Source organism: Oryctolagus cuniculus, chromosome 10, assembly GCF_964237555.1.
Source record: "Oryctolagus cuniculus chromosome 10, mOryCun1.1, whole genome shotgun sequence".
In the NCBI taxonomy this organism is placed as follows: domain Eukaryota; kingdom Metazoa; phylum Chordata; class Mammalia; order Lagomorpha; family Leporidae; genus Oryctolagus; species Oryctolagus cuniculus.
Genome location: NC_091441.1, coordinates 105,126,450 through 105,147,692, shown reverse-complemented (window position 1 = coordinate 105,147,692; position 21,243 = coordinate 105,126,450). Strand labels below are relative to the sequence as shown.

Below are 21,243 nucleotides of genomic sequence, written 5' to 3'. Positions count from 1 at the left end.
TATGCTGACACACTGTGGGTATAGCAGACATCGTGCAGCCTGGAGGGAGACTCGGCTAAGGTTTAGAACTGGGGGAGGGTGGAGTGGAACCTGGCTGGGGAGGTGTGCAGGATCCTTGATACTGGGGCCAGGAGCTTGGAAGGTGGTGTTGGGAAGGCCAAACAGGTGGGCAGCAGGCTAAGCAAAGGCTCAGAGGCCTGAACTGGGCTGTTAGTGTCATCAGCCCAGCTGCCTGGGAATTATTCCAGATTGGGGTGGCTGGGGACACATGTTTTCCAAAGTAATTAGACTGTCCTTTCTTGGGGGGGGGGGGTTGCTCCTTTATGGGGTGGGGGGTGGTCATTTGAGCTTGACTCATTTTTCAGTGAGGAAAACAGCTCGTGGCTGTGCAGCTGAGGTGAAGGAGGGGGTGGAGACAGAAGGGTGCGTTTTCATTCCAGCCTTCAAGCAGGAAGTGTGAAGGCTGCTGTCCAGAGAGGCCAGAGAATCAGACTCTGGGAGCAAGAGGCACTGGCTGTAGCTGCTCCCTGCTCAGGCTCGGGCTGGACGTCCCTAGGCTTGGTCACCTGGCTCCGGTAAGTTAGGGACACACTCAGGATGGGGTGGGCCTGCCCAGGGGCCACAAGCAATGACTGGACCTGGTGGCCGGGAGTGGGCACAGGTGCTGGTGGGGGAGAGACAGGGAGGTGCTGAGAGGGGTCGGGGTGGTGTTTTCTCTTTAGGGCAGCTGTTGCAGTGACTGCCCCACTCCCTGGGGGAGCCAAGTGGTCTGCTGACCTCTTCTCAGCCTTGACCCCTGCCTTGTGGATTCTGAAAATCCCTGAGAGTTTGTTGTCAGACCTGGCAGGTGACTTCAGGCGATCCGTTCGTTCCCTTTCTGGGCCTCAGCTGCAAGATAAGCAGGCAGATGAGATGGTCTTTAGCCCAGGTTCCCTCCCACGGCTAAGTGGTCTTCCTTTGAGCATGCAGAGGGTCCCTGGAGCCCCTCCCAGCCTGAGTCACATCATTTAATCAGTGCGTTTATTCACTTGAGGTCCTGGAATGCAACCATCAGTTTATGCCAGGCACTGAGTTAATTCTTTAAAAAAAAAAAAAAAACATGAGGGAGGCATTTTAAAAGTGAGAAAATGAAGGCTCAGGGAGGTTAAGTAGCTAGCCCAGGTTTGCTCAGCCATTCGTGTGGGGGACGAATGTATAGCCTGTCTGTTTGCCGTGCTGCAGCGGTGGTGCCAGCCAGCCACTCCAAGAATGATGGGGGAGGGTTCATTTAGAACCCACCTCATGCTCAAAGACGAAATACCAGGCGCTCCAGTGGTAACATTTCAGGCAACAGTGAGGGGAGCAAAAAACCCTCAAGATTAAATAATGCCAAAATTCAAACCGAATCATGCCTTCTCCTGCAGAAGCAGTGGCAGCGGCGGCAGCCGCAGTAGCAGCTCCTCCTCGCAGGGCTGGGCTCTGAAAGTGCTTACTTTTTATTGAACTGAAATAGGCTTTGGGAGGAAGGGTTCCTCTTGTGATTTTATCAATGTCACAAACATCCCCATTTCCCGACAAAAGCCAGGAAACACTGAGTAATGTGGGGTCCCAGGGAGCGTGAGGAGCTGGAGGGTGCACGTATCTCAGGAGCCGGAGGAGGTGGCCACATCTCCCTGGAGGCTGCAGGGGGACCCCGTGCTCTGCCGAGGACTACACGAGGCCACTCCCTTCCAGCTTCCAGCAGACAGGGCTCTGGGTGTAAAAACAAACAAACAAGATCACTTAGAAGTTTCCCAAGGGTTGTTTCTGGGGGGAAGAAGGGGAGTACCAGTGTGTGTTTGGGGGAGTTTTAGATTCTTCGTGTTTTTTATTTCCCCTGTATTTCCACATTTTACACTGGACATATATTATTTTTACAATCAGGAAAAATCATACGGTGCAGAAGTAAAGAGAGAGCAAGTGCGGGCACGGTGGACTGGGCATCAGAGAGCAGGGCTCTGGGGCTAGCTCTGCCTGGCTGGCAGTGTGGCCCAGGCTTCCTGTGAAACCAGAGGTGTTGGTCCCTGCTCCTCCTTTCCCAAAGGGATCAGGGAGGCCCAGCAAGGACGGGGATGTATAGGGGCTTCAGGAAGTAGGGCACCCCAAGCAAATGTCAGGACTGGCCACCACTGGTTCCACCGTGATCTGCCCCTGTGTGAGCCCAAATGCAGGCAGGGAGGCCCTGGAGGGCAGCTGGGTGGCCTGTGAGTGTGTGGTCGGGAGTCCAGCTCTAGAGTCAACTCAGGGACTTGATTCCCAATCACAGTGACATACACAATTGTTCTTTGGTGTCCTTGGGGGGTTCATTCCACGATCCCCAAAGGATACTAAAATCTGCAGCTGCTCAAGTCCCGTATAGTATAAAATGTCGTGGTATTGCACATAGCCTATACACATCTTCCCATATACTTATTTTTTCAAATGACTGGTTTTGTGCTTCCTTGTCTTCTAAGGTATTTTTAAAATGCTTTATTTATTTTCACTTATTTGAAAGGCAGAGAGACAGAGACAGAGATTTTCCACCTATGCGAGGTGGAAGGGCTGGGCCAGGCTATAGCCAGGCACTCAGAGCTCATTCCAAGTCTCCTGTGTGGGTGGCAAGGACCCACATAGTTGAGCCATCACCTGCTGCCTGCCAGGGCATGCATTAGCAGGAAGCTGGACAGGAAACAGAGGCAGAACTTGAACCCAGGAACTCTGATATGAGATGTGGGCCAAGTGGTGCCTTTTCAAAAAAATATTTATTTATTTTATTTATTTGAAAGGCAGAGTTATAGAGAGAGGAGGAAAGACAGAGAAAAAGAGAGAGATCTTCCATCCATTGATTCATTCCCCAAGTGGCCACAATGGCCTGAGCTGGGCCAGGCTGAAGCTTGGAGCCTTGGAGCTTCTTCCGGGTCTCCCATGTCAATGCAAGGGCCCAAGGACTTAAGCCATCTTCTGTTGCTTTTCCCAGGTCATTAGCTGGATTGGAAGTGCAGCAGCTGGGATTCAAACCGGTGCCCATATGGGATGCTGGCGTTGCAGGAGGAGAATTACCCACTATGCCACAGTGCTGCCCCCCGCCAAGTGGCATCTTAACCACTGTATCACATGCTTGCCCCCTCTCATTTCCTTTAAATAACCTGTAGACTACTTATAAAAATGTATACAATGTAAATGGTAGGTACACAGTTGTTCAACTGTACTATTAGGAAATAATGACAGAAAGAGTCTGTCTATGTTCAGTACACAGATGCAGTTAAGACTGTTTTTAATGGTTTCCATCTGCAGTTGGCTGAATCTTTGGATTCAGAACCTGGGGATAAGGAGGGCCTGCTGTGCTTGCTGTGTCTCCTTGGGGAAGTCCCTTTCCCTCTTTGCGTCTCAGTTCCTCATCCAGAAAATGGGTCTGTCTCAAGGTGGTTGTGAGCAGTCAGGATGCTCACACGTATGAAGGTTGGGCGGGGTGTCTGAAACTGGTTTTCATGTTCTCTGAGAGGCTGCGTAGCTTAGTGTCTAAGGGCAAGGACTCTGGTTTTAAAGGTTTATTTATTTATTTGAAAGTCAGTTATACAGAATGAGAAGGAGACACAGAGAGAGACAGAAGTCTTCCATCCTCTGGTTCACTCCCCCAACTGGCCACAATGGCCGGAGCTGCACCAATCCAAAGCCAGGAGCCAGGAGCTTCTGCCAGATCTCCAACATGGGTACAGGGGCCCAAGGACTTGGGCCATCTTCTACTGCTTTCCCAGGCCATAGCAGAGAGCTGGATCAGAAGTGCAGCAGCCAGGACTCCAACAGGTGCCCATATGGAAGGCAGGCACTGTAGACGGCGGCTTTTCCCATTATGCCACAGCGCCGGCCCCTGGACTCTGGGCTTTACTTCGGGACTCTACTGCCCCTTTGGTGACCAGTGACCATGGCTGGTCCCTAACATCTCTGTGAGTTAGTATCCTCACTTCTAAAGTCATTCTGGGATGGGTATTTGGCATAGCCCTTGGGCTACCCATGTCCTACATCAGAGTCCCTAAATTTGAGTCCTGGCTCTGTTTCTGATCCAGCTTCCTACTAATGTGCACCCTGGAGGCAGCAGGTGATGGCTCATGTAGCTGAGTCCCTGACACTCACGTGAGAGACCGAGGTTGAATTCAAGGCTCCTGGCTTCAGCCTGGCCCAAACTGTTGGGCAGCAAACCAGCAAATGGAAGATCTCTCTCTCCCACTCCTTCTCCCTCTTTTTCAAATACATAAACTTTATAAAAATAAAAAAAACAATAAATCATGCTAATAATAGTATTTATTTCTTCAAAGTAAGTAGAAGGATTAGACAAGGTAATATATATATATATGTTTCTAAAAATAACTAATATTAAGTTGAATTTAAAAAATGGTAGCTGAGATCATGATTTTATCAGAGTGAATCCTCAAAAAAATCCTTCCCTGTGAGTATGTTTTCTTCTACGGATGCAAGAACTGACTTGTGGAAGCTCAGGTCTCTGGATGGAAGCCTTCTCTTTGTCGTGGGGCCTGGCTGGGCCCCAAGAACACCCACACTGACCAGGGGAGCAGAAACCCGAGCTGTGCCGCTGGAGTGGGTCATTTCTGAGACCCCGCCACTTCGCACCACTCCCGAGGCACTTGGCTTCCTTCCTCTGTCCTCCACTGGCAGCCCCGCGTCCTTTCCCTCTCATGTACTGTCGTCCTTCCCAGCAGCCGCCTCTTCAGGCCTCCCCAGCACCTGTTAGGTCTCATCTCCAGTCCTGTTCTTTGCCCCCCCCCCCCCTTTTTCTTTTAAAACATTATTTATTTACTTGAAAGGCAGTTTCAGAAACAGAGAGAGAAAGAGAGATGGAGAGAAAGAGAATCTTTCATGCTGATTCACTCTGCCAATGGCTGCAGTGGCCTGGGTGAAGCCTGCAACCCCATCTAGGTCTCCCACAGGGGTGGTAGGATCCTAAGCACTTGGGCCATCTTCTGCTGTTTTCCCAGGCACATTAGCAGGGGGCTGGCCTGGATGCACTCAAACTGGCATTTATAGGGGATGCCAACCTTGCAGGAGGTGGCTTAACGTGCTGTGCCTAGCACAAGCCCTTGCCCCTGTCTTTTAATGAGCTAACCTGTCCTCTGGGCCTGGCTCAGATCCCAGCTCAGCTGCTTACTGACTGTGTGACCTTGGGCAGGTTCCCTAGTGTCTCTGTACCTCAGTGTCCTCACATGTAAAATAGGACCTGCCTCATCGTGTTATAGCAAGGGTGAAATGAATTAATGCCAGCCCTGTTCTGACAGCAGAGCCTGGCCTATGTAAGTTTTGGGTACATGTTGTTGTTCTTGTTGTACACACAGTTTAATATCTGGCATTTTCCCAAGCCTAGGACTCCGACAGACTCTAACACTGTAGTCACCAGAGCCCCCCAAAGACACGTTTTCTGCCTCTGGGGCCAACCTTCTGAGGTCAGAGGGCATCCTGCAGCCAGATGCTGTGGTTGAGTCTGAATCACTTCACAGCCCCTGCACCTGCTTCTCCAGCCTCAGAAACACAGGCTAGGCCGGCGCCGCAGCTCACTAGGCTAATCCTCTGCCTTGCGGCGCCGGCACACCAGGTTCTAGTCCCGGTCGGGGCGCTGGATTCTGTCCCGGTTGCCCCTCTTCCAGGCCAGCTCTCTGCTGTGGCCAGGGAGTGCAGTGGAGGATGGCCCAAGTGCTTGGGCCCTGCACCCGCATGGGAGACCAGGAGAAGTACCTGGCTCCTGCCATCGGATCAGCGCGGTGCGCTGGTAGCAGCGCGCTGGCCGTGGTGGCCATTGGAGGGTGAACCAACGGCAAAGGAAGACCTTTCTCTCTGTATCTCTCTCTCACTGTCCACTCTGCTTGTCAAAAAAAAAAAAAAAAAAAAAAAAAGAAAGAAAAAGAAAAGAAACACAGGCTAGGAATGTCAGGGCCTCGGGCACAGGGCCAGAAGGAGGCCATCCCGAGGAGCCACGGCAGAGTTCAGGTCATGGAACCCCCTCTGTACCCCAGCCCTCCCTAGAGTCAGGGGAGGGGTTGCGGGTGGCCACAGGGCCACATTCCGTGACACAGGTTGGGGGGGAGCAGCACCAGCTGAGGCAGCTCTGGAATGTTGCTCAAGTGGCCATAGTGGGGGTTCTGGGAGGGTCACACTCCACAGTCACAGGCTGCCAAGGTGGAGCTGGCCCAGCCTGGGGGGAAAATCTCTCAGAAGGAGGGTCTGGGCTTGGCTGTGTCCAGGGAACTGGTAGGGGAGGTGGAAAACCAGGAAGGGAAATAGCAAGGAGCAGAGAAGGGAGGGAGAGAGAGGCTGTGCTGATTCATTCTCCCCTGGCTTGTTGAAAGCCTTTCAAATGCCAGCCCCCTGCTGGTGAGTCCTGGGTACACAGCGGGCAGCTGTGCAGATGGTGTTGCTTTTATATCCCCTAAACTGCTGTGGCTTCGTGAGGTCAGGTTTGATCTTGTTTGTTTGATCAGGTTGTGTGTGTCATCAGCACCAGCATGGGTAAAGTGTTGAACTATGAAAGGGGACCTACATGTAGCCCTGGCCTTCTGGACTCATGGCTGGGAAACTGATGTGCGCAGGGGGAGGTGCACAAGAAAGAGACGGTGAGTCCCACAGGGTTGAGTCAAGCCCCTGGGTCCTGATGGGGGTCCACACTGGTTAAGGTTGAGGGAGTGGGGGTGGTGGGATGGCATGGGGGAGGGAAAGGCCCTGATGTGTGGCATTCACCACGGGGTAAATATTTCCGATGTCAACTACCAAGGCAGCACTACTAAATGCGGAGTTGGTTAATCCCTGGCCATTTGTAGACTGCTTCCTGGATGCCTTATAGCTGCCTCTCACAAGGCTGTAGGAGCTGGCTCCAGCACCCCACTGGCTCTAAGTCCCCTCTGCCCCTACTTGCCGGGGCCAGGAGTCCCACAGTCAGAGCCTCTTCCTGCAAAAGCAAGTGTGGTCCGTTTTGGAAAGAGGAGCTGGAGCGAAGGAGTTACCAGTTCCACTTGGCGTCGTGTAGGGTGTGCAGTCCTGGGCCCATCATTTGCTAATTTGAGGCTCTGGAGAAGCCTCAGTTTCCTTATTTGGAAAATGTGGATCATAACTGGATCCCTCTCAGGACTGTGGTGAGGATTCGCTGAGCAGATTCCACGCGAGTGATCTACTCTCAGAAGGAGCTCATCTAACAGGTCTCCTGCAGATGGATGTCGCAAGCTCCTCCTCTGATTGCCTTGGTTATAACTTCTCTGAAAGGCCTTGGGAGGCGAGCCCTGGCTCCCACGGAGAGACATTATTTTACAGCCGAAGATTCTTGAAAAGTCAGAGCTGTAGCCAGCCGAGGCCAGCAGCCTCAGGCGGTAGCAAATGGACAATCCTGCTGCCCCAGAGACAAGTTGTGGCTCCCCTCAGACCCCTGGGATTCCTGGTGGGGGACGATCAGCTGGCCTTGTCCTTGCTGTGCGTCTTCCTTGAAGCCCACCTCTCGGGCACCTGTGTAGTTCTCCAGATGCCTCCTCATTTTTCACTGCAGCACTTCCTCAGGGTTGCTTTGCTACTCGCTAGTTCGTGCTAAGATGTGAATGATTGACAGTTCACTCCTCTCAGAAGTGTTGGTGAAGAAGCCAGATGACTCCAGGCAGCAAAGAAAAGTAAAAAACAAAAAAGGGGTGGGGAGACAATAGGGCTGTGCAGAGGACCATTAGGGGCAAGGTCAACAGGGATCGAGGGCAGTCAGGGACGTGGGGTTCAGTGACACAGCAGTCACTGACTGCTTCCACAATTCATGTTCCTTCTTTGAGTTTTCCCACCTCGAAGTTGAAGGAGGTACACAGTGCACTCTTAACACTCTGCACCCGAGGTGTTTGCAGGAAGTGTATCAGCTTCCCACAATGGCTGTCACAAATGGCCACGGATGTCGTGGTGTCAGACAACACAGATTTACAGTCACTGCTCTGGAGGCCGTCAGTCAGTCATTGGGGCTGTGCTCCTTCTACAGGCTCAGTGGAGAATCCCCTCCTTGCCTCTTCCAGGTCTAGAGGCCTCCTGTGCCCAGTGCCTGAGAGCACCGCACCCTCTGCTCCATCATCTCATCTCCCGCCCTCCTTGTATTAGGACCCTGGTGAGTACGCTGTGTCCCCCTGGATAATCATCGCCTCTCAGGATCCTCGGTTCAGTCATACCTCCAAAGTCCCTTTGGCTCTGTAAAGTAACCTGTTCCCAGGGCTTGGAAATTAGGACTTAGACATCTCTGGGGACTCAGTATTCTGCAACCTAGGGGGCTGCATTCCACAAGGAGGCTCAATGAAACCTTGGTGCGTGGTTAGTGATGTCGGGCATTTCTTCATGTCCTTTTTGGCCATTTGTAGGTCTTATTTTGAGACATGTCTGTTCAGGTCATTTGCCCATTTTCTAATTGAGTTATTGACTTATTTGAGTTCCTTATATAACCTGGACATTAATTCCTTGTTGGATAGATGGGCATTAATCCCTTTTTGGATGGATGGACATAAATCCCTGTTGGCCCATGCCTTCCTATGTGACCCTGGAAAAGTTGCTTTTCTCCTGGATTCAGTGGGCCTGGCAGTTCCTTCTGGGTTGGCTTTACAGGACTACCACAGTGGATATGAAAGTCAAGCGTAAGGGGTGTGTGTGTGTGTGTGTGTGTGTGTGTGTATGGGGGGTGCTGGTTGCTCTGTCATTGTAGTTGGTGAAAGTGATGAGAGGGCATGGTTGCTGCAAAAGTGGAAGGGCCTGGAAAGATTCCCAGGGCGAAAGATCAGGGGCTGGAGGACCCAAATGGGAAAGGGACAGAGTGTTCCAAGGGGAGGGAGATCATCAAAGGTAGCCTGGACTAGCCCAGGGCTTGCTGACCTTGATCCCGGGCTTTGATGTAAACATTCATCAGATTCAGTTGTTTGCTAAAGCAAAAGTCAGGGACTTTGAGAAACTGAATCAAGATCAAGGCCAGTGCTGACAGCTCTGGAGAGCTGTGTTTAGTTACTGGCCCCCTGACTAATAAGCTCCAGTTAGCCCATATGCAGAAGCTCATGGGCTTCCAACATCAGCCATGTGCTGGGGGTGTCCAGGGAGGGTCAGGGCCAGGAGATTCCAGATGCACAGGAGAGGAAGGACAGACCAGCAATGGAAGGCACTGGGTGAAGTTTTTGAGGCTAATCAGAAGCAGACAAAAAGTCAGGTCCTAGGAAAAAGACACCAGGCTGGGCTTTTGGGGTGACTACAGTGTATGCATGTGATTTCCCAAAGATCTGATCCAGTTGCCATTTGACAGGAGCCACGGGTGGGGTAGAGGCTCATAAAGTAGGAAGCTTCCAGGGCCCTCTCAGGAGAGGCTCTGCCTCAGCAGCCTGGGATATTTCCATCAGCGGGGAGGTCACAGCCTCAGGGGTGCCAGCAGGGTCAGATGGGTGCCTCCCCGTTCACCAGCACTTTCAAAATTCTACTGAGTCAATATTTCTTTTCAACAACAAGAACAAACTTCTACCAGGAAAGACTGGGGAAAATGTTTGCTAGAGTAATGGAGAAAGCTAATATCCTTACTAGCTAAGACCTCTTATAAAATGAGAACCTCACCCATTAAAACAATAAAATGCAAGTAGAAGAAATGCGAATTGGCACTGAATATGGTAAAGAAAAAAGTTCAATCTTGCTTGAATCAAAGAATAAAAATTAAAATGCGGAAGTACTTGGTGGAGTTGATTTGCATTTCTCCGTTTATGGCCCATAATTATCAGCAGACCCCTCTTTGGTGGTTCTGCTTGGGCCACGTGTTTCTTTTTATCCCCTCTTGTTTCTTTACCAACGCTCCTTCCCTATTAAATCTAATGTGTTGAATATGAATTCCCCCCACCTCCTCTCTCCCCTGTCCTTGTAGAACACGATAGAATTGAACATAGTTGCTAATTCATGATAGACTCTTGTTCATGTGGTGCTTTCTTCCAAAAATAACTTTTATTCAACAAGTGAGAAAACGAAATATCCATATATGGAAGAATGAAACTTGACCTCTGTACAAAAATTAACTCAAAATGGATTAAAGACTTAAATGCAACACCAGAAACTATGAAACCACTAGAAGAAAACATAAAGAAAATGCCTCAGTACATTGGTCTGGGCATAGATTTTTTTGGGTAATGTCTCAGAAGCATAGACAACCAAAGCAAAACTAGGTAAAAAAAAAAAAAAACAACTGATATTAGACCAAAATGCTTCTGCACAACAAAGAAGGTGGGATGAAAAAAACCTGCAAAGTAGAAGAAAATATTTTCAAGCCATCTATCAAACAAGAGGTCAATGTCCAAATTGTATACGGAACTCAAATAAGTCAGTAACGAAAATCCAGATAATCCAATTAGAAAATGGGCAAATGGTTTCAACAGACATTTCTCAAAATAAGACATGCAAATGGCCACCAAAGACATGAAGAGGTGCCCAACACCACTAATTATCAGGGAAATGCAAATCAAAACCACAGTGATGTATCACCATGGTGCAATTAAAATGGCTGTGATCAAACAGGCAGCCAAACAACGAATGCTGGTGAGGATGCTCAGGAAGGGAAGCCCTCACAAACATCATGGAAGCTTCTCAAAAACTGTAACTGGAACTAGCATGTGATCCAACAACCCAACTATTGGGTATATATCCAAAGGAAATGAAATCGTTGTATCAAAGAGATACCTGTACACCCATATTTATTGCAGCAGTATTCACAGTAGCTAAGTTAAGAATCAACCTAGATGTCCACCAATGGACGAATGGATTAAGGAAATGCAGTATATATACACAGTGGAATATTGTTCAGCCACAAAAATACAGGACATATTGTCATTTGCAGCAACACAGATGAGCCTGGAGGACCTTATTGAGTGAAAAAGCCAGGCACAGACTGACAAATACTACACACTCTCACTTAAATGTGGAAGCTAGTTGATCTCAGAAGCAGAGAACAGAACTGTGGTTATCAGAAGCTGGAAAGGGTAGAGGGGAGGAGGAAATAGGAAGATGTTAGTTTAATTAGTACAAAATTATAGTTAGGAGAAATGAGTTCTAAGGCTGTATAGCACAATCGAGTGACTATAGTGAACAATAATTTATTATACATTTCAAAATAACTAGAGAGAATTTTGAATGTTCTCATCATAAAGAAATGATAAATGTTTGAGGTAATGGATATGCTAATTACCCTGATGTTATCTTAACTCAGTATGTACATGTATCAAAATATCAGTCTGGACCCCATAAGACGTGTACCACTATGTGTCAATTAAAAATGAGATTTTCATATATTTTTTAAAAAATTTATTTATTTGAGAGGTAGAGTTACAGACAGTGAGAGGAAGAGAGAGAGAGAGGTCTTCCTTCTGTTGGTTCACTCCCCAAATGGCCACAACAGCTGGAGCTGCGCCAATCTGGAGCCAGGAGCCAGGAGCTTCTTTCCCAGTCTCCCAGTTGGGTGTAGGGCTACTGCTTTCCCAGGCCATAGCAGAGAGCTGTATTGGAAGTGGAGTAGCCGGGACTAGAACTGGCGTCCAGATGGGATGCCGGTGCAGCAGGTGGAGGATTAACCTACTGCGCCACAGCACCAGCCCCGAGATTTTCATTTAAGTGGGTAACTGATCATATAGATAGGATTAAGTGTCAAAGGGATCACATAAATAAGACCAACTGTCTGGTAATGGGAAAAGATAGAATTAAGAAGGAGAGAATGATCCAACATGGGAAGCAGGCCACACAGCAGACTCATAGAATGACAAATGCCCTAAACAGCACTCTGACCTCAGAATCAGCTCTTAAGGCATTTGGATCTGACTGAAAAGCCGATGAGAGCATTTCAGACATGGAAAGCCAAGACATGGTGGCAAAAAATGACCTACATGAAGGATCTCTATGAATAAGATCCCAGTGGAAAGGGGCCATCAAAGAAGGGGGTACTTTTCTCTGAGGGAGGAGAGAACTTCTACTTTGCTTATCCCTATCTAAATATTGATGGAGTTTGTGGACTCAGAAGGCTTTCATAGCCATGGAGCCTCGGGTGATCACTGACATCATAAATAAGAGTGTCAACTGTTAAATCAACAACAGGAGTCAGTGTACACTTGCTCCCCATGTAGGACCTCTGTCCTTAATGAATTGTACTATGAGAATTAATGGTAAAAACTAGTCTTCAAACAGTACTTTATACTTTGTGTGTCTGTGTGGGTCAAACTGTTGAAATCTTTACTTAGTATAGTTTGGTATTCTGTATATAAAGATAATTAAAAATAAATCTTAATGAAGAATGGGATGAGAGAGGGAGTAGGAGGTGGGACAGGAGTGGGGGTGGGAGGACGGGTATGACGGGGCCGGGCGGGGGGGTAGAACTGCTATATTCCTAAAGCTATTCCTATGAAATTTGCATTCATGAAATAGAAGATTTCTTTTTTTTTTTAAACTTTTATTTAATGAATATAAATTTCCAAAGTACAGCTTATGGATTACAATGGCTCCCCCCACCACACAACTTCCCTCCCACCCGCAACCCTCCCCTTTCCCACTCCCTCTCCCCTTCCATTCACATCAAGATTCATTTTCAATTCTCTTTATATACAGAAGATCAGTTTAGCATATATTAAGTAAAGATTTCAACAGTTTGCACCCACATAGAAACACAAAGTGAAAAATACTGTTTGAGTACTAGTTATAGCATTAAATCACAATGTACAGCACATTAAGGACAGAGATCCTACATGAGGAGTAAGTGCACAGTGACTCCTATTGTTGACTTAACAAATTGACACTCTTGTTTATGGCAACAGTAATCACCCTAGGCTCTTGTCATGAGTTGCCAAGGCTATGGAAGCCTTTTGAGTTCACTGACTCTGATCATATTTAGACAAGGTCGTAGTCAAAGTGGAAGTTCTCTCCTCCCGTCAGAGAAAGGTACCTCCTTCTTTGATGACCCGTTCTTTCCACTGGGATCTCACTCGTGGAGATCTTTCATTTAGGTGTTTTTTTTTTGTTTTTTGTTTTTTTTTTTTTTTTTTTTTGCCAGAGTGTCTTGGCTTTCCATGCCTGAAATACTCTCGTGGGCTTTTCAGCCGGATCCACATGCCTTAAGGGCTGATTCTGAGGCCAGAGTGCTGTTTAGGACATCTGCCATTCTATGGGTCTGCTGTGTATCTCGCTTCCCATGTTGGATCGTTCTCTCCCTTTTTTATTCTATCAGCTAGTATTTGCAGACACTATTCTTGTTTATGTGATCCCTTTGGTTCTTAGTCCTATCATTATGATCAATTGTGAACAGAAATTGATCACTGGGACTAGTGAGATGGCATTGGTACATGCCACCTTGATGGGATTGAATTGGAATCCCCTGGTATGTTTCTAACTCTACCGTTTGGGGCAAGTCAGCTTGAGCATGTTCCGAATTGCATGTCTCTTCCCTCTCTTATTCTCACTCTTATATTTAACAGCGATCAATTTTCAGTTAAGTTTCAACACCTAAGAATAACTGTGTATTGATTACAGTATTCAACCAAAAGTATTAAGTAGAACAAACAAAAAAAATACTAAGAGGGATAACGTATTAAGTGTTCATCAACAGTCAGGGCAAGGGCTGATCAAGTCACCGTTTCTCATAGTGCTCATTTCACTTTAACAGGTTTCCTTTTTGGTGCTCAGTTAGTTGTCACCGATCAGGGAGAACATATGATATTTGTCCCTTGGGACTGGCTTATTTCACTCAGCATAATGTTTTTCAAATTCCTAACAGGGATCACTTTTCAGTTAAAATTTAAACACCTAAGAATAATTGTCTGTTAATTACAGAGTTCAACCAATAGTACTAGAACAAAAAAAAATACTAAAATGGATAAAGTATTACATTGTACATCAACAGTCAGGACAAGAGCTGATCAAGTCACTGTTTCTCATAGTGTCCATTTCACTTCAACAAGTTTCCCCTTTGGTGCTCAGTTAGTTGTCGCCGATCAGGGAGAACATATCATATTTGTCCCTTTGGGACTGGCTTAATTCACTCAGCATGATGTTTTCCAGATTCCTCCATCTTGTTGCAAATGACCGGGTTTCATTGTTTTTGACTGCTGTATAGTATTCTATAGAGTACATGTCCCATAATTTCTTTATCCAGTCTACTGTTGATGGGCATTGGGTTGGTTCCAGGTCTTAGCTATTGTGAATTGAGCTGCAATAAACATTAAGGTGCAGACAGCTTTTTTGTTTGCCAATTTAATTTCCTTTGGGTAAATTCCAAGGAGTGGGATGGCTGGGTTGTATGATAGGGTTATATTCAGGTTTCTGAGGAATCTCCAGACTGACTTCCATAGTGGCTTAAGCAGTTTGCATTCCCACCAACAGTGGGTTAGTGTCCCTTTTTCCCCACATCCTCGCCAGCATCTGTTGTTGGTAGATTTCTGTATGTGAGCCATTCTAAGCGGGGTGAGGTGAAACCTCATTGTGGTTTTGATTTGCATTTCCCTGATGGCTAGTGATCTTGAACATTTTTTCATGTGTCTATTGGCCATTTGGATTTCCTCTTTTGAAAAATGTCTATTGAGGTCCTTGGCCCATCTCTTAAGTGGGTTGTTTGTTTTGATGTTGTGGAGTTTCTTGATTTCTTTGTAGATTCTGTTTATCAACCCTTTATCTGTTGCATAGTTTGCAAATATTTTTTCCCATTCTGTCGGTTGCCTCTTCACTTTCCTGACTGTTTCTTTTGCAGTACAGAAACTTCTAAATTTGATGCAATCCCAAATGTTAATTTTGGCTTTGACTGCCTGTGCTTCTGGGGTATTTTCCAAGAAGTCTTTGCCGGTACCTATATCTTGTAGGGTTTTTCCAATGCTCTCTAATAATTTGATGGTTTCGGGTCATAGATTTAAGTCTTTAATCCATGTTGAGTGAATTTTTGTGTAAAGTGAAAGGTAGGGGTCTTGCTTCATGATTCTGCACGTGGAAATCCAATTCTCCCAGCACCATCTATTGAATAGACTGTCCTTACTCCAGGGATTGGTTTTGGATCCTTGATCAAATATAAGTTGGCTGTAGATGTTTGGATTGATTTCTGGTGTTTCAATTCTGTTCCATTGGTCTATCCATCTGTTTCTGTACCAGTGCCATTCTGTTTTGATAACAACTGCCCTATAGTATGTCCTGAAATCTGGTATTGTGATGCCTCCGGCTTTGTTTTTGTTGTACAAGATTGCTTTAGCTATTCGAGGTCTCCTGTGTCTCCATATGAATTTCAGCATCATTTTTTCCAGATCTGAGAAGAAGGTCTTCGGTATCTTGATTGGTATTGCATTGAATGTATAAATTGCTTTTGGGAGAATGGACATTTTGATGATATAGATTCTTCCAAAAAAAAGTATAGCTGCAAAATCTGCCACTTACAATATGCAAAAAAAAAAAAAAAGATTTTTGTTAATCCAATAAAATCCTGGGAAGCCATTTCCTCAGTGGCAACTTTATAGACGTGACTTGTCCTGTCCCCTGCCTCTGGCTTCTCCTGCCCAGGCAACTGCCATCTTAAATCTTCCCTTTCGTCTCTGTGTCCCCCGAAGTCTGTTTTTCCATTTTATTTGTCTTGGTTTTATCAAGAGAGTATTGTGTATCTATTTTATGGGACATGGAGATAAGTGGGCAGATTCCAGAGCAGAGACTCCCAGGGTGCAGGCAAGAAGTCAGGAAGGAATCTGAAATGTTGCCCACGTTTCAGTCTGAGATGGCCGAGTAGATGGTGGTGTTCAGGCAAGAAGAAGAGGCTGATGGGGAGGTGCTGGACTCCGTTCTGGGCAAAACAGTGATGGAAGCTAACACCCCTTGGGTGCCGATTGTGTTGTAGGGCCCCCAAGTGAACTGTCAATATCACAAGGATGCCGAAGAGGTAGGTGTTCTGCTTCTCATTTTAAAGATGGGCTGGAAAAGGCTGAGGGCTGGAAAGGGTAAGTAGGCTCTGAGTCCACCAAGAGGCTGGGTCCCACTTTTCTGCTATAAACAGAAATATTAAAAATAAAAATATAAAACTAAATTATAAATAAAATATTTAAAAACTCTCAGGAGTGAGGGAAATCCCCCGGGGACAGAAGTAAAGAGAACTCAAAGGCAGAGTGGACTTACTGAACAGTTATAGGTGAAACAGGACTCAGTGAGGCTGCATTCTCAATTAAAAAAAAAAACATTCTAACTATATGTGATGCAAGGAAGAAGTATAAACCACACATAAGGAAGAGTCAGAAAACCCAATAACTAGGTGGCCTGGCTTCCCGAAATAATAAAGAATCTGAAAGGCATTAGAAGTCTGTTTTAAGTGATGAGAGGGAAAAATAACGTGAAAGAGCTGAAAGTAGCTGAGAACATCTGAAGGCCGAGTCACCTGCCACGGGCGACACAACTGGGAAGCGGCAGAGCCAGGCTTGTGTTTCTACGAGCCAACTGGAAGGGTCTCCCGGACATGCAGGGCGGTCGAGAATGTAAGATTTGACCGTATTTTTCCTCTGACACCCCTGCAGAAATTCAGGACCGGGTGCGTCTCCCCAGCATGGCCACCACCGCCTCCTCTCTGCCACTCACCAAGGAGGGTGCTGGCCCTGAGAACAGCAGCTCCTTCTACGACTACGACTACCTGGACGACGTGGCCTTCATGCTCTGCAGGAAGGACGCCGTGCTGTCCTTTGGCAAGGTCTTCCTGCCCATCTTCTACAGCCTGCTCTTCGTGCTGGGGCTGGGCGGGAACCTGCTGCTTCTCGTGGTCTTGCTGCGTCACGTGCCTCGCAGGCGCATGACCGAGATCTATCTGCTGAACCTGGCCATCTCGAACCTCCTGTTTGTGGTGACACTGCCCTTCTGGGCCATCTCTGTGGCCTGGCATTGGGTCTTCGGGAGTTTCTTGTGCAAAATGATGAGCACTCTCTATACCATCAACTTTTACAGTGGCATCTTTTTCATCAGCTGCATGAGCCTGGACAAGTACCTGGAGATCGTCCATGCTCAGCCCCACCACAGGCTGAGGACCCGGACCGCAAGCCTGCTCCTCGCTGCCCTGGTGTGGACCGTGGCCGTGGCCATCTCCATCCCTGACATGGTCTTTGTACAGATCAATGAAAACCCCAAGGGCGTGTGGAACTGCTACGCAGAGTTCGGCGGCCACGGGGCCATTTGGAAGCTCTTCCTCCGCTTCCAGCAGAACCTCGTGGGGTTCCTCCTCCCACTGATTGCCATGATCTTCTTCTATTCCCGCATCGGCTGTGTGCTGGTCAGGCTGAGGCCCCCGGGCCGAGGCCGGGCACTGAGGATAGCTGCAGCGCTGGTGGTAGCCTTCTTCGTGTTCTGGTTCCCGTACAACCTCACCTTGTTTCTGCACTCGCTGATGGACCTGCAAGTCTTCGGGGACTGCCAGGTCAGCCAGCACCTGGACTATGCACTGCAGGTGACAGAGAGCATTGCCTTCCTCCACTGCTGCTTCACCCCTGTCCTCTATGCCTTCTCCAGTCGCCGCTTCCGCCAATACCTGAAGACCTTCCTGGCTACCGTGCTGGGACGGCACCTGGCACCGGGTACTGCCCAGGCTTCGCTGTCCAACTGTTCTGAGAGCAGCAGGGTTACCACCCATGAAGAAATGACTGGCATGAGTGACCTTGGGAAGAGGCAGGCTGAGGGCTCCCCCTGATAAGGAGCGTCGTGGGGAGTAATTAAGGCTGAGTGGCTGGTGAGAGCAGGTGGTACCCAGCGACCATATCGTAAACCCAGGGTGTGGCTATCAGTTCTCAGCCATCAGCAACTTTGCTCCCTGCTGCCTTTATCCTCTCCTTCCCCCGTCTCCACGCTCCCTTCCCTGCACTGCTGTAATGCTTTCCCAGCTGACCTGGGTGCTCCCTTTTGTTTGCTCTCCTGCTGCACCCAGCAGCCAGAGTGGCCACGGCACCTTGGGCGTTCACCCCCACCTCCTGCACGGTGGCCACCCAAGCCCCTGCCGTGACTCTTCCAGGCTGATGCAATCTGCTCCCCACCTGGACCTCCCCTGCTGTCTCCCAAACATTCCAGGCACACTCCTGGGGGGATTCCAGCTGTGCCCTCTTCCTGGACCAGTCCTCCTCGAGGTGTCCACGTGGCTCACTCCCTCTCCGCCTCAGGTCTTGGATCAAAGGTCACCTTCTCAATCAGCTGTCCCCTGGCCACCCTACTCAACAACACCTGTCCACCTATGATGCTCCTGATCTCCCCTCCTCTGCTTCACTTTAAATTTTTCAACAGCGCTGATGGCTTCCTAACCTGCCGTGTGTTCCGCCTGTTTGTTGTGCTTAGTGTTACCAACTCAAGCCCCACTGTTGAAAGAGAGCTCCCCAGGGCAAGGATCTTGCTGTGCAGCTAGCTCACTGTGGTATCCAGGCTCCTGACATAGGACCTGTGTGGTATAGAGAAGACTTTCTTCTTCTTTTTTTTTTTTTTTTTTTTTTTTGACAGGCAGAGTGGACAGTGAGAGAGAGAGATAGAGAGAAAGCTCTTCCTTTTCCGTTGGTTCACCCCCACAATGGCCGCTGCGGCCATTGTGCTGTGGCCGGTGCACCACGCTGATCCAAAGCCAGGATCCAGGTGCTTCTCCTGTCTCCCATGCGGGTGCTCCACTGCACTCCCGGGCCACAGCAGAGAGCTGGACTGGAAGAGGAGCAACTGGGACAGAATCCGGCGCCCCGACCAGGACTAGAACCTGGGGTGCCGGCGCTGCAGGCAGAGGATTAGCCTATTGAGGCGCGGCACCTGCCAGAAGACTTTCAGAATGTGCTTATGGAGTGTGTGGGTGGAAGAGGGAACATGCTTGTGTTAGTCAGTTTCTCATTATTACAATGAAACACCTGAGAAAACTAAGTCTATAAAGAGAAAAAAGTTTATTTAGCTCACAGTTTGGAAGTTCAAGTTCAAGATCTGGCTTTGGCCTCTGATGCAGGCAGTGATGATGGGATGTGGAGGGCTAGCAGAGGAAAGACCCCATGGTGAAACAGGAAGCATACGAGAGGCTGGGCCCCACTCAGGTCTTATAACCAACTTTCTTGCAAGAAACGCCTTCCAGAGGCATATCCCCAGTGACCTAAGGACCTCCTACTAAGCCCACTTTCTAGACACCATCAATGGATTAAGTTTCTGCCTTTGTACCATCAGCTTAACACTCTGGAGTTTAAATGTCTGCGTGAATTGGGAGTCAAGTCACAATCAAACCACAGCAACTTTCCTTGAGCTACTGCCGGGGAAGAGGAGCCCGAGGCTCTCCACCCACCAGGCTGCCCCCTTTCCTGCAACTCAGCTACAGTAATGGCCAAAGGACCTTCTACACAGCCTTGATAGTGGCTGCAAAGTCTGACCGTCAGCAGGGAACAGTCCGGGAATGCATACAATCTGCAGGAGGAAGGTGAACACCTTGACCTGGGTCTGTTCCAGGAGCCTTTAGGTGTCCCTGAGGCCAGCAGAGTCAAGTCCAAAATCTTTGTCTGACATCAAGGCTAGTGCTTTGAAAATAGGATCCTAGACCTCTTCCTAGCCTTGTACTCCTCTGCTCCCTTTTCGTCTCCTGTCTCCTGGACACCAGGCACCCCTTGCTTTTTTCCCTTGTTCCTACTTCTATACTTTTGCTCTTTCCAGTTCCCTCGGGTAATTAGTATCATTTATAGCCAGGAATCCCCTCACCTTTCTCCTGGAACCAAATCCCACCTGCTTGGGAAAATCACTCCTGGGTCCTACTGCCCTGTGCTTTGGGTGCAAGTCTGGTCGAACACGGAGTTCAGGCCGGCCACAGCCTTAATATTCCCCTGGCCACAGTGATTCATGTGGGGATGGCATGTGAGCCAGTGCACTGCCACGTGACTAGAGCACGCTAGAAAAGAGGCATGCACGCGAAGCTGGGAGGAGCTGAGGCCGGGAGCCTCTCTTTCATAAGCTGAACTTCAGAAGCTGAAGGATGCATCACAAATCACTGGGGCGTGTGCTGGAGCCTCAGAATCCAGGCATGGCTGAAACTCCACCCAGTCCTGGACTTGACAGTCATGTGAACCAATAAACTCTCAGTGTGTGGTCATGTTGTTTTGTTATTTGCAACCTCAAGCTTCCTGAATGTTATATTCACTCTGGGTGTTTTTCTCTTCATGTCTCCAATGGTTGGCATCCTCCTTGCCCACTCCCACTTTTCCCAAGGACCCCCAGTGCGCATCTCTCTTTCCTGAGCTCCTAAAGCACTCATGCTTTTGCCTACCTCATGGAACCACACCTAGCATGACCTGCTCGTGCCTTGCCGTGTCCGTCTTACACACGAAGACAGAGCCTGGCACACGGGAAAGGACATTGTATGTGGGTGGAGTAGAGGGTAGAAACACAGATGGTTGGGTGACGGTGAGCACCAGGAGAGCAGGGGTGTGACGTTGTACAGAATCTGTATCTCCTGTGTTTTCACCAGTGCTTAGAACGTAGTGGCTGCTCACTAAGTGTTTTTTTGAATGAATGATTCACAAAGAATCGAGCAGGTAGTCAGTGTTCTGCCTGCTCTTTCTTCTCTTCCCTGGGCTCACATGGTCTCACCATGGCACTCTTGCCACAAGCCCTGCTGTCCCTAGCGTGCTTTTTCCCCTCTGCACCTTCGTCAGCCCACCTCCCTCAGCTCTGATGTTTTCGGTTTTCTCTCCCTAAGGCCCCTGAGTTTCCACTGCCAGGAAGGACTCCCCACTCCTCAGCCCTCCTGGGAAATGAAACCCTGGATGTGAAGGTTGTAGGTTGTTTGAGGACATGGAGGGTGGGGTCTCTCGACTGAAATAATCAGCCTGCTTGGAAAATTAAAGTTGATGTTTATGCAATGAGTCAAAGTGAGGATTGAAACTAGGAAACAACCAGTCAGTTGTCTGAGTTGGGTTCCAGATTTTGTATTCACAGGGTGAGGACATGCATCGAATCAGGTTTAAGCAACACAGACCTAGGTGGGATTATCAATCACATTGAAAACCAAAGAATGCCTGGTAATAGCTCACAGACTTGATTATGGACTAAGGAAGTACATTCCACTCCCACACTCATTCACACATTGGATGTGACCAGTGTGTAGGAAGAGTTGAACAATGGGGTCGTGAATGCCTCTTCTTACAGTAGTGGCAAGACGGAAAGCTCACTCTTTCCCGAGGTTTAGTAGATGTTTCCTTGGCAACGGTTGGAGTTTGTTTGAAAGGTGGTGCTACCTGGGAACTACTA

At 48.3% G+C, this 21,243-nt stretch overlaps 2 protein-coding genes across 2 annotated transcripts in view; both read left to right on the top strand.

The window, feature by feature from the left end:
• Positions 1–472: 472 nt before the first annotated feature.
• Positions 473–21,243, top strand: part of KRBOX1 (KRAB box domain containing 1) — a 65,115-nt gene continuing 44,344 nt past the window's right edge. The window contains exon 1 of the mRNA XM_070050963.1: positions 473–575. The gene's annotated coding sequence lies outside the window, so the exon portion shown is untranslated. The remainder of the gene's footprint in view (positions 576–21,243) is intronic.
• Positions 5,907–20,086, top strand: ACKR2 (atypical chemokine receptor 2). The gene is made up of 2 exons (XM_002713037.5): positions 5,907–6,614; positions 16,533–20,086. The coding sequence occupies exons 1-2, from the start codon at positions 6,566–6,568 to the stop codon at positions 17,687–17,689; spliced, it is 1,206 nt and encodes a 401-aa protein (XP_002713083.3). The 5' UTR covers positions 5,907–6,565; the 3' UTR covers positions 17,690–20,086.